The sequence below is a fragment of the Coenobita brevimanus genome, chromosome 23 (genome assembly GCF_032717465.1).
Source record: "Coenobita brevimanus isolate Jiangsu-jjx chromosome 23, ASM3271746v2, whole genome shotgun sequence".
Classification (NCBI taxonomy): Eukaryota; Metazoa; Arthropoda; class Malacostraca; order Decapoda; family Coenobitidae; genus Coenobita; species Coenobita brevimanus.
In genome coordinates, this window is record NC_136976.1 from 73,236,952 (window position 1) to 73,250,787 (window position 13,836).

The 13,836-nt window shown below is 45.2% G+C and overlaps 1 protein-coding gene across 1 annotated transcript in view; it reads left to right on the forward strand.

Annotated features, from left to right (window-relative positions):
• Positions 1-995: 995 nt before the first annotated feature.
• LOC145392797 (ADAMTS-like protein 5) overlaps positions 996-13,836 on the forward strand; it is a 44,460-nt gene continuing 31,619 nt past the window's right edge. Inside the window, exons 1-2 of the mRNA XM_080267084.1 lie at positions 996-1,051; positions 7,569-7,620. Of these exons, the coding sequence (XP_080123210.1) occupies positions 996-1,051; positions 7,569-7,620 (108 nt within the window). The remainder of the gene's footprint in view (positions 1,052-7,568; positions 7,621-13,836) is intronic.

Consider the following 13,836-nt stretch of genomic DNA (forward strand, 5'->3'; position numbering starts at 1 on the left):
GGTCCCCCTCTTGTCTTTCTCTCCTTTTTCCCCCTCCCCCCTTCCCTCCACCCTCTATCTTCCCCCCCTCCCCCTCCCCCTCCCCTACCTCCTCCCCCTTTCTCTCTTCCCCCTTTTAACCCCTCTCCTCTCCCTCTTCCTCTCCCCTCTCACCCTTCCTCCCCTTACCCCCTACCGCCTACTCATCCCCTTTCCCTCTCCTCTCTTCTCTCTCTTACCTCCTTTCCCCTCCCTCTCCACACCCCCTCCCTCTCTCTCCCCCTCCCCCCCCACCTATCAAAAGCATCACCATTGTTGTTAATAAACTCATGACTTGTGTACCAGGGACAAAAAAAAAAAAAAAAAAAAAAAAAAAAATGGCGCTACAAATAATCGGACGCCCCCTCAAAAAAAAAAATAATTAAAAAAAAAAATAAACTCGGACTGAGGCACTTTTTAAAACACCGATCAGCCGAACCCAACTAAAAGAAATTCATGGCTGGAATTTGACGTGTGCCCGAGAGCATGGATTAACTCGTTGCCATACCCCCCCCCCACCCGCTATGTCAACTCTCGTGCCATGACAGACCCGTTGCCATTGACCCCCCCTGCTATGTCAACTCTTGTGCCATGACAGACCCGTTGCCATTGACCCCTCTTGCTATGTCAACTCTCGTGCCATGACACCGGTTGCCATTGACCCCCCCTGCTATGTCAACTCTCGTGCCATGACACCGGTTGCCATTGACCCCCCCTGCTATGTCAACTCTCGTGCCATGACACCGGTTGCCATACCCCCCCTGCTATGTCAACTCTTGTGTCATGACAGACCCGTTGCCATTGACCCCTCTTGCTATGTCAACTCTCGTGCCATGACACCGGTTGCCAATGACCCTCCCCGCTATGTCAACTCTCGTGCCATGACACCGGTTGCCATACCCCCTCTTGCTATGTCAACTCTTTTGCAATGACACCCGTTGCCATTGACCCCCCCCTGCTATGTCAACTCTCGTGCCATGACAGACCCGTTGCCATACCCCCCTTGCTATGTCAACCTTCGTGCCATAATCTCGTATGTCAACACTGTATCGCCAGCTATTCTGTCAAAGGGCTCCCTAAATTTTTTCGCTCCAAGATTTGTCCTATTTTTCCCAGGTAAGTTTTTCCTTCTAACTTTATCACTGTCAGTTTCTTTATCTTCTCACTGTTACTTTCCTTAATCTTCTCACTGTTACTTTCCTTAATCTCCTCAGTGTTACTTTCCTTCCATAAGAATTGATAAACAGTTGCTGCTCAGGGTTCAATTATTTTTTGTAATGCCCATAACACCACCAAAATTATACTGACGTGAAAGAAATCCAAGAAATAATAATAAAAATCAATGGACAGTACAACACTACCGCAGTTACCATGGCAACGCTTAAGAGTTATCATGTCAACACGAAATATGTCAACACTACGCCAATAGCCTTTTCGAAGCCTTGTGGAGACCTTCACATGATCTGGAAAAGTCTAGCGGTGCCCGAATTTGATGAGTGGAGTGTGTGTGATAGAGTTTACAGACCTTTTTCTACTGCCTTCCTTCAGGTGATGTTTTACTCCTAAGGAACTAACGACTGAAGCTTGGGAGAGATCTTAAGAAGTTATGGGGAGACTTAAGACGAATTCGAGTTCCTTCCGCTCGAAAAATAACTCCAAAATTGAAAAAAAATATATATATATATTGGTGGAGTAAAAGGGAGAGTAAGTGAAATTCAAGGGATGAAGAGGTGGGCGTGATAGCCAAAGGAAGGGTTTGTATCTCAAAGGCAATATAAAGTGTGTGTGTGTGTGTGTGTGTGTGTGTGTGTGTGTGTGTGTGTGTGTGTGTGTGTGTGTGTGTGTGTGTGTGTGTGTGTGTGTGTGTGTGTGAATATATATCCAGGTGTATTGGCAGGTAATTTCCCCGAGTCATGCATTATTATTGACAATTTGACGTCACGCAATAATCCCTCCCTCTCTCTCTCTCTCTCTCTCTCTCTCTCTCTCTCTCTCTCTCTCTCTCTCTCTCTCTCTCTCTCTCTCTCTCTCTCCTGTATCCGACATTTATAGTCAAATGAGAGGATAATGAGAAGGGGGACATGATGGAGGCTGCTTGGAGTGGTGGAAGGAAGTGGAGATGAGTGGTGGAGATGATGATGATTATGAGAGAGTGGGAGAGACCTGAGATGAGTGAGATGAGTAGTGATGATGAGTAGTGATGATGATGATGATGATGATGATGATGATGATGGTGATGTTTAAGGGTGCATGAAGGAGAGTGGCACTAGCAAAATACACACACACACACACACACACACACACACACACAGCCTCGTATGGTGTGTGTGTGTGTGTGTGTGTGTGTGTGTGTGCAGTTTGTGCTCAATATCCTGTGTGTATCAGTCACTGTGATGGATGACCTGAGCACACCATCCGGGGTAACAGCGTGTGTGTGTGTGTGTGTGTGTGTGTGTGTGTGTGTGTGTGTGCTGGTTATGTATGTACTTGGCACTGTGTTTATGCTGCGTTTATTATGAGGAATGTGTGAACTGGGTCGTGTGTGTGTGTGTGTGTGTGTGTGTGTGTGTGTGTGTGTGTGTGTGTGTGTGTGTGTTTACTGACTCTGAGCATATACTAGGCCGCCTATTCCCCGAGTCCCAGTAGTTCTACGTGCTACACACCTTCTTCCATCACCACAACGGCACCAGTACCCACCGTCCTAATTATATACTATTGCTGTTCCATTGTAGACGAGGTGTCTTTAGGAGAGTGGAGGTTCAGTAAAGACTATTTTAACAATACTGAAAAATTCCATATTATTCTCTGTTAGAACGTGGATCGAACCTGCGTCCTTTTTTTTTACTGCACCCACTCATCTGCCACTTGCTGCTGGGCGCCTTCATTTGGTGGCACGGATATAGCCAGTCAGCTCAATTGCCTAGATATGCAAGCGTCTTTCAACTACCTCCTTATCCCCCAAAAGGAGGATGGTGGACTGCAAGACAAGGGTAACTTCAGCCTTCAGTCTACGGGGTTCACTATTGCTACTACTACTACTGCTACTGCTACTACTAATACTGCTATCCTGAACCTCCCCCCTCCCTTTAACCCTCCAACACCCCCACAACACCCCCACACCCCTGCGGTCACTGATGTACTGCGTATGTTATGAGCGGGGTTAGTTAGGCCCATCCATCTTGCCCACCACTATACCGCTGTTAATGAGTTGTGTACGGCAGGCACCACACACACACGCACACACACACACACACACACACACACACACACACACACACACACACACACACACACACAATACCTCTCTCCCTTTTTTACCTGGCTCTCTGTTGGTGCAGTCTACTTCACTCTTGCACCAAAGTCCACGCAGCTTTTCTCATTGACTTTCATATGAGAGAGAGAGAGAGAGAGAGAGAGAGAGAGAGAGAGAGAGAGAGAGAGAGAGAGAGAGAGAGAAAGAGAGAGGGAGGGAGGGAGGGAGGGTGGGAGAGAGAGAATTACACTTTTTAATATCCATAAATTCTGCACTCATCTTTTTTTCATCTCAATTTTTTCACCAACACACAAAACTCAATTACCTGTGCAGGTGTCGTAATGGAGGATCAAATTACCTGTATCATTGCCTTCTTAATTAACACCTGTCCTCTTCACCCACGCTACGACTCATTCATTCACTTACCGCGCCAGACACAACATTCATTCACTCATTCATTCACTTTTTCGTTCACTTATCGCGCTGACACAACATTCATTCACTCATTCATTCACTTTTTCTTTCACTTATCGCGCTGACACAACATTCATTCAGCTCATTCACTCATTCACCGTCAGACAAACACGCCATTCAGACAAACACACCTTCATTCACACCTGCCCGGTCTAATTGCCTGGTTTTCATCACAGGTAACGAGTTCATAAATTAACCAAAAACACAGGTGTATATTGTTAACCTTTCCATGCACTGGCAATTACTGTATTCGTTGTTGTTGTAGTTGTAATAGTAGTAGTAGTAGTAGTAGTAGTAATTGTTGTTGTTGGTGGTGGTGTGGTGGTGGCGGTGGTGGTGGTGGTGGTGGTGGTTCTCTTGTTGTTGTTGTTGTTATTGTTGTTGTTGTTATTGTTGCTGTTGTTATTGTTGTTGTTGTTCTATAAAATTCTTGAGTCATTTGGATTTAAAACTTCCCTGACTGAGGACCTCTCTCTCTCTCTCTCTCTCTCTCTCTCTCTCTCTCTCTCTCTCTCTCTCTCTCTCTCTCTCTCTCTCTGTCAGTGGGATGTCACACAGTTTTGAAAATATCACGAAAATTGTCTTCCAGTTTTTCCAGAAACCTCCCTTCCACCCCCCCCCCCAAAAAAAAAGCCAAAAAATGACCAAAATTTTTCCAATAGGCAAAAAATGATAAGAAAAAAAGTGATGGATTTTTTTTTAATTGCGGTCACTTTGGATGGAATGGTAGATGGATAGATAGATAAACACAGATAGATAGGGAGATAGAGAAAGAGAGAGAGATGAATAGACACACGGACAGATAGATAGATAGGATCCGTGTACGCATCTATCGCGGTAAAATATGTTGCTCTCCTATAAGGCCGTAAATAACATTGGCAATAATGGGAATACCGCCCTTATTGCATCGTTGACTGGATATTAGGGTGTGTGTGTGTGTGTGTGTGTGTGTGTGTGTGTGTGTGTGTGTGTGTGTGTGTGTGTGTGTGTGTGTGTGTGTGTGTGTGTGTGTGTAGATGAAGCCACACATCACCACGAGGAACTAAACACAAATCACGTTCCATTTACATCACAATTCAAGGATCACTGACTAAATGAAAGATGAATTTAATTAAGAGGGAGTTGAATGTGAGGAAGAGAGAGGCCTGATGAAGGAGAGAGGGAGGGAGAGGGAGAGGGAGAGAGAGAGAAAGGAGGGAGGAAGAGGCAAGGTGTGGAAAAATGGGAGACAGAGAGAGAGAGGATGTGGTGATAGGGGGTGAAATGAAAGAGAGAGAGAGAGAGAGAGAGAGAGAGAGAGAGAGAGAGAGAGAGAAATGAGAAAATGAAACTTAGATATGAAGAGCGAATGAAGGAAATGGGAGATAGAAAGAGTAAAAGAGGTGGAGAGAAGGGAGGAAAGGGAGAGAGGGGAGGAGGGAAAAAAAAAACTGAGAGAGGGAATGAGACCTGTAAAAAAGAAGAAAAAAAAAAGAAAAAAGAAAAGAAAGAAAATGGGGGCTGGAAAGGGAGGGGGAACTAATGTATACGAGATTTGGACTATTGTGTAAATATATCTCTTGGCCGAGTCTAATATCCACTTTCGGGAAGGTAAAAAGGAGATATAAGAGGAAAGAGAGCGAGCGAGTGGAGGAAAAAGAGAGAGAGTAAAGAGGGAGGAGGGATAGAGAGGAAGGAGAGAAGAGAGTGGAGGGAAGAGAGAGGGGAAGTAGGAGAGGAAGAGGAGAGAGTGGTAAGGGATGGAAAAGAAGTAAGAGAAGGTACAAGAGGAGGAGGGAGGGGGTGGAGGGGAAGGGGAGGGAGGAGTGGAGAGAAAAAAGACAAGGTAGGAGAGGACGAGGGAGGGGGAGAGAAAGGAGAGTGGAGAAATGCAAGAGCCAATGACGCAGAGGGAGAAGAAGGAGGGAGATGAAGAAAGAGAGGAGGTAGAAGAGGAAGAGGAAGAGGGAGAGAAAGGAGGGAGAGAAGGGAGTGGAGGGAAGAAAGAAGGAAGAAGAAGAAGAGGGAGGGGGAGTGAGAGGAGGGAGAGAAGAGAGATGAAGGAAGGAAGGGAGAAGGAAGAGGAGGCATGATTTGAGAGGAAGGGTACAACTCTAAATATATCTCTGCTAGCCAGTATAATGCCTACTTTCGCTGAGGTATGGAGGTGGGAAGAAGGAGGAGGAGAGGGAAGAGAGGAAGGAAGAAGGAGGGAGGGGAAGGGGGGAAGAGAGGAAAAAAGGAAGAGAAGGAAGCGAAACAGAGGAAAGGAGAGAAGAAGAAGTGGGAGGGGAAGAGGGAAGGGGAGAGGGAGGAAGAAGGAGGGAGGAGAAGAGGGAGAGGGAGGAAAAAAAGGAAGAGAAGGAGGCGAAACAAAGAAAAGGAGAAAGGAAGAAGAGGGAGGGGAAGAGGGGGAAGGGAGGAGTAAAGGAAGAGGAGGAGGAAAGGCGGGAAGGGAAGGAGAGAAACAGAGGTAAGGAGAGTGGAGGAAGAGGAGGAAAGGGGAGAGGAAAGGAAGGGGAAGGAAAGGGAAAGGTAGAAGAGGAAGAGAGAAGAGTGAAGGAGGAAAAAGAATGTAGCAAGATAAATAAATAAATAAATAAATAAATAAAGGCATCAATACGGTAAAATCCTCAACAAAAATCCCTTTACAACTGAGCCACATGCGGGGACATCCTACCAAGATAATCACTCGCGCCTTAATGAGGGTAATTATATGTTTGGCCGGGCTATTAACTCGTTCATTTAGGTCATGTATTGTTTTAGTTCAATTCTGTTACTTCCAGACTGTTTTAGGGAAAGAGTTCTCGTGGTGAAGGGGTTGATGAGGGCTATAATTAACCCCTCCAGTTCTCTCTCTCTCTCTCTCTCTCTCTCTCTCTCTCTCTAAGCTGAATAAACCCCGTGAAAAATACTACTGCAACAACAACAACAACAAGAACTAATAAAAATAATAATAATAATAATAACAATAATAATGACGATAGTAGTAGTAGTAGTAGTAGCAGCAGTAGCAGTAGTCGTGGGGAAATGGTACAAATCCGTGCTACGAAACAGCAACACAATATTTCCCGCCTCCACGAAATTCACCACAGCGCTAAGACGCACGTAAATTACTAAGCGGTGACGGTGTGAGGGTAAAGGAGGTGTGAAGGCTGTCAGTAATACGGTGTTTGGGGGCGTTTTCAGGGGAGGGGGGGGGAGTTTTCAGTAGGGGGGGAGGGGGAGGGCCTTGAGGGGAAAAAAAATGACTCCCGATATGCACGAAGTATTAGGAGAATCCAATAAATGTTTGATCTAGCTTTCTGATCTGTGTATATATGAAGCTACGTAACTTGTAAAGAATAGCGACGTTTTATACACAACGTGATATATTGCAACTTTGCTTCTTAGAGAGAGACAGACAGACAGACAGATAGCCATTTCACTTATAATACTAATGCTGCTGACATTAATAAAATGCGATATATTCTTTATTACGTTTCTCTGACGCATATTATGGAGCCATCTTACTCGTAGGGATAATACTGATGTCGGAGATGTAGAATGTGATTTTCTTTAACTCGCTTCTCTGGTATAAAGCTGTCTCACTTGTAATGCTAATATTGATAACAAACTTGTATTATCTGGTATACCCGTATCTCAGCTGTATAATGTGTATGATGACATTTCCGTGCGTAGTATGTCCACTAATATAATCATTTCACCTGTATTACCTGCATGAACAAGTTAATTGAGCCATGCCACCTGCAAAACAATAATGAATAAATAAAAAATATAATTATCTCACCTGTGTCAATGCCGCACCTGTGACCTAGCTTGACCTGAGGTGTTTCTCCCACAGGATGACCCAGCCTGCCCCAGCGTCCATCCTGGCAGCCCTCCTGGTGACCCTGGTGAGTGGGGGGGGGGGAAGACGGAGAATTAGTCAAGAAAATAGGATAAGGAATTAAAATCAGAATTATTAACACAAGAGGCATGCATGAATTCTTACACAAAAAGTAGCTAGTAAATCTATATCTATCTATCCATCTGTCGTTGTAACTTGTGTATATCTATCTATATATCTCTATCTATGTTTCTTTGTATGCTTGTATGTATCTATCTATATCTATCTATCTATTTGTATATTTATTTTATTTATGGACACCAATATACACAACTTCATGAGGTGACAGACGTTTGGTGTAAATATATCCTCTCTCTATAAGCTGATTAAATTCGAGGACCTTCTATACTATCACCCTTGTCTGAGAATTGCTGTCAGTCTTCCTACTTCCTCATAAACATTTCAGTTCTTGGAGTTAGTTCCCAGTAAAGATAGTAGTAATAGTAGTAGTAGTAGTAGCAGTAGTAGTAATCATCGTCATCATATAGTGTTTTGTGGTTCAGATTAACTTTTTACACTTGTTTTCATTTTTCTTTCTTCTCTTTTTTTTTTTTTTTTTTTTAACATCCGTATTTATTATTTAAGTAATTCGGTGATAGTCATGTCTTAGGTGCAGCGATTCGAATCCTTGAGAGGTGGATGGATTTTTTTTTTTTTTTTTTGGGGGGGGGCAGCTTAATTGTTCTCAGGGACCCTGGTTGGCCTCGATCCGTTTTTAATTTTCTGTTTTCATTTCAGCTCCGTTTTCTCGTTTTTTTTTTTTTTAGCAGCCCCGTTTTCTTTCACGTGACGAATTAATTTCCAGGAGAGACTATTATATCTTCGAACACAGTATTTTCTTCGTGACCTGTTTGGCTTTCTTCCTTGAAAATCGTTTTATATCTACAATCAATTTCCTGGGAGAGGGGGAGAGGGGAGAGGAAAGAGAAGAGAGAAGAAAGAAGGAAATAGGAGAAATAAGAAAAGAAAGGAAAAAAATGGGGACAGAGGAACGAAAAGGGAAGATGGGAAAAAGTAAAAAAGAATAAAAGGCAGATAGGAGAAAGCAGGGGATGGGAGACGAAAGAAGATGAGGGAAAGTGCAGAAAGGAAAGGTAGGAAGGAGAGAATGAAAGGAGATAGGAGGAAAGGGAAAGGAGAAGAAAGGAGAGGCGAGTGTGGGGAATGGTAGGGGGAGGAAAGGGCAGGAGGTGAAGAAAAAAGACAGGGACGAAAGACAGACATAAAGGGAGGGTTTGAAGGAAAAGAGTAAGAGGGAGAGAGAGAGAGAGAGAGAGAGGAAAACCTTCACCCTGACACAAAGCGCTAGAGACAAACAGGGATATGAAAACTTACATCACTGTGGTATTACTCTCGTATATGGAACTGTTATAAACACTAATCTCTTTTGAGCTCTTTGGCTGGATTAATATAAAGGAGATGCCACAGTAATTCTTTGCATCAACCAGCTTTACAGGAACTATAACTGAAGAGGGTCAAAGTCGGGCCAAAAGTGTTATAGCATCGTAATGAACACAATTTTAGCATGCAGGACTGAGGGTATAAAACATCCACCCTATCATTCACAGTAGTTAAACAAGACACAGTTACTGAAGTTCTGCCATCCCTCTTTACTGTTATAGGGGTTCAGCCAGAGTATGTATTTTATTTTCGTTCCTCTGACTACCAAGCAAATTTACTCAACTTGGGGGTGATTTTTCAAACTAGGGGGTTAGATGCACCCTGCCTCGCCATCTTCACTACTTGGGGGCTCCTCTAAGGTACACAGAATCGTCTGGCAGTAGCACACCCTTCCAAAACCGAATAAAACCGTCTGGATGTAGAAAAAGTAAACTGAGAGAGATGTCCTCGAGGTTCAACAAAAAATAAAAAGAGAAGTCATGGGATTTCTCTCGACTGTTATTCCGTCTCTTTCCCCCTCACATACCAGCCCTCTCTTCCCCTCATCTGCTTCCCTCTCACCCCTCATCCTTGTTAAAGCAGTAAAAATATGGTGCCCACTTATCGCGGTCTCCCCTCACATCTCCTTCATCACGACTACAGTGGTTTCCCCTAACTCAGAAATGGCAATAGAGTCAGGTGCATGAGTCAGTCACATCTCCCATTCACTCACACCAGCACGGGTTGGTGTCGTAATCTTGCCTGCACAGAAAGACGTAATCAGCATAGAGACGTTTTTTATATTTTCTTCTTGTTACTGGCGTTGACGAGGAGCCAACACGTGGTGGCACTGTGCACCTTGGATAGAGCAGATGCGGCGTCCACCCGGGAGCCAAATCTCCTCATATTTCCCTGCACCTCGCCGTGGGATGGACCTGACCCTGATAAGGCGCTGTCTACGGCAAGGGGGCGCCGGTTTCCCTACACGTTGTAAGTACGATTCAGTACCTGCAGGACCCCCACAGGAGCAGTTACTTTCCTGCGGTCGACGAGTCTGTTTGGCCCGACAGATGGGGGTTAAGGAACATCATCAATCTCCCTGTTACTACCATGACCTAGCCTGGTGGTGGTTACTGCTAAGGTTACAGGCATTACCACGCCAAAATCTCGACGTGAACATCAACAGATGAAACCCCAAAGGCCCTCACCAAACAAAGAAACTGCAAGAAAACATTAGAGACGCAAGAAAAGGCGTAACTAATGACTGCCTTGGGATCTGAACTTCCGAATATCAAGTTTCAAGAGCAGAGAGACAAATTGGTGGTGGGTGGGTGGTGGGTGGTAGGTGGAAGATTAGGTGGTAGGTGGTGGGTAGTAAGTGGTTGTCTTAGCGCCACCACGTGAAGGCGTCCACCACCTAACCAAATAATTAAACAGAATAAAAAGGCCATATCTTTGTGCCTGGTTAAAAAAATCCCCCTGGCATTAAGTATTGCTATAAATATTCCTCCGCACGTGTCAGCCAACTCATTCAGGGTCTCAGTCTTTATCACCTGCGCTTTTTTCCACATCGCAGGTCAGATTCACGAGATTTGCCAGATAATTCTTCATTGGCTCCGTCCAGGTAAAATGACGGGATGGCTTGATTACACCTGCGTGGGCGATTGCTTGGGAGGTGTGAGGTAGTGCTTGGTGTGTGTGGGTGTGGGGGTGTAGGGAGGTGTGTGTGTGTGTGTGTGTGTGTGTGTGAAGAAAATATACTATTCTGAATCGATTCTTAATAAAATGGAATGGCTTTTAAAGGAAATGATAACAGGAGTCGAGTTTAACTAATATCCCCCCCAAAAAAAAATGAATCTTTCCTGTCCTCCATGGCGTTACATTGCACTAAAATAAAAAGGTAAAAAATAAAAAAGTAAATAATTCTAAGTAGAGTGTTAATCGGGACATTTCTTATCTCACCAAAACTACAAGTCTAATCTTTAAAATACATAATCATAAATCTTCCTAACTGGCAACTTAACAAGACGTCAATGGTTGTCATGGCAACGTATAGAGAACACGGGAGGCTCGTTGGTACCAGATCCTTACTTACACACACACACACACACACACACACACACACACACACACACACACACACACACACACACACACACACAAGGATAAAGCTTCCCTGCATCCCATAGAATCCTGAAACGGAAGCAGCGCAAAATGAAACCTTACCTCAGAGAAACGAGCCAGTGTCTGAAGCCTGCGTTCGCCATGTTGGATTCGGTACCCCACAACAACAAACAAAGATTTTCACCTTTTTCAGCCACTACGCTTCAAAAATACCACTGTCTCTTTATCCACGACGACATTTCACTGCACAAACTCTTCCCACGTCCCTAGAGAGCGTCCAGAACCCGTGAAGCAGACGATAAATGGGAAAAAAATCGCAGAAATGGTCGGGAAGGGTTACCAGTGGCGACTTCGGTGAGGTGATGGTGTGAATGAAGCGAGCCCAGTTAACCCGCTCAGTACGATGACGTCTTTTCCCACCCGAAAGAGAGAGAGAGAGAGAGAGAGAGAGAGAGAGAGAGAGAGAGAGAGAGAGAAGTATTTTTGCGAGAGGGTGGAATTACAAACTTGTGGATGTGGAATGAGTGAACTTGGATGCTCGCTAAAGTGGAAGGACAGGACGGAATGTGTGGAATGGGGCGGACTGAGTGATGTGGCGCAGCAAGAGAAGGGGTGGATGGTGAAGGGGAGGTTGTGTGGAATGATGGACGGTGTTGTAAGGAAGTGGTTTTAGGGGGTGGACGGTGTGATGGAGAGAGGTGGAAGGAAATGTGGAATGGTGGAGGCATGTAGTGGAGAGGAGAGGCAGAGAGTGTGGTAGAGAGGGGATTGCGAAGAGGGATAATGGAGTGACGGGGAGAGGTGGAGGAGGAAAGTGGAGTGGGACTGTACAGGGGAGTGGTGGGGAAGATGGAGAGGGTGGTGGTGGAGACAGATGTTGGAGCAGTGAATAGGGGTGGTGAAATGAGGAAGGGAATATCGAGAGTGGTGGAGCTTGAGATGGTGGTGGAGTCAGGTGGAGAGGACTGATGGAGTCAGGTGGTGGAGAGAAATGGTGGAGTCAGGTGGTGGAGAGAAATGGTGGAGTCAGGTGGTGGAGAGGAATGGTGGAGTCAGGTGGTGGAGAGGAATAGTGGAGTCAGGTGGTGGAGAGGAATGGTGGAGTCAGGTGGTGGAGTCATGTGGAGAGGGGTGGTGGAATCAGGGAGGAAACAGGATCTTTGCCAGCGCCTTCATGACCGTCCAGCCAGCGACGTGCGGCAATATCCAGCCTGAGTGCCGGCGGGGGGTGAGCCGAGTGACCTGACCTGACCTGAAGACTGTGACCTGATCTGTACCCTATAAGCTGACCTGTATTCCTTGACCTAGCCTACATGTTGACACGTGTCTTGTGACCTGACTTGTATTACGTAATTTGACCTATTGTGTGTCCCATGACCTTGCCTGACTTGTGCTTTGTGACCTGACGAGTTACATCTTGTGACCTGACTTGCATTTTGTGACCTAACCTGACCTGGACCTTGTTAACTGATTTGACCCTATTCGCAACCTGTGACATTGAACGACCTGCCCCCGTTAAGTGTTGAGATGACCTGTGACCCGATTTCGCCCCTTTATCCCATGAACTGACTGACGAAGTGACCTAACCTCTCCCATTGCCACAAACTAGATGTAGCCTAACCTAACCTGACCTGAACTATCTCCCCCAAATTGACCTGTACCTTGTGACCTGACCTGGATCCGACCACCTGACCTGACCACAGGGGGGAGGGGTTAGGGGGGGCTTAAAGAGGAGGGCTTACTGGATATGGCCGAGGCTTAAGACAGGAGGGATAAAAATCATCTCAGAGCGCCAGTCACATGGTGGTAGTGGTGATAGTGGTGGTAGTGGTTGTGGTGGTAATTGTGGTAGTAGTGGGAGTGGTAGTGGAGGCGATATTAGCAGTGATTGTGGTATTAATGGTGGTGGTGGTGTTGGTAGTAATGGTGGTGGTAGTGGTAGTGGTGGTGATGGTGGTGGCTGTGGTGGAGGGAGTACGGGTGATGACGGTGTTGCAGTAATGGTGACGGTGGTGGCTGTGGTAATGGTCGTGGTGGTAGCAGTGGCAGTGGTAGTAACGGTGGTGGTGGTGGCGATGGAGAGTAGGACAAATGTATCAATATGTTTGCTGACGAACAATATGGGCGAGAGTGGCGATAGATCAAGTATATGCTCTCTCTCTCTCTCTCTCTCTCTCTCTCTCTCTCTCTCTCTCTCAAAAATAACAATCCAGCTCTCTCCCACTCATTACCCACCCAATGTTTTCCCAGTACAAATTTAGACCCGACAAATGGATGTTGATGTGTTCGACTCTCATAATGCCTCCGCTGACAAATATATTATGATCACCCCTGTGTGTGTGTGTGTGTGTGTGTGTGTGTGTGTGTGTGTGTGTGTGTGTGTGTGTGTGTGTGTGTAGCTTCCTGAGAGCTCGGAAAAAATACTGTTAATAGGTTTGATGCTGATATTGTAGGGGTACAGTAGATGTATTTCAATAATTCTAATTTCACTCCTTTTGGTAATATTGAGAGAGAGAGAGAGAGAGAGAGAGAGAGAGAGAGAGAGAGAGAGAGAGAGATTTGTTGTACTGAGAAGCGTCAATGATACTGAATGCTTTACATACCTAAGGATTTTTTCTTGAATTTTGAAAACCTTAATCTTAGGACGCTTCATTAATATCGTAGTCTCAGTACCTCAATCCACTACACTTACCTGGAGACGCTTTTTGTATTTCGGAAT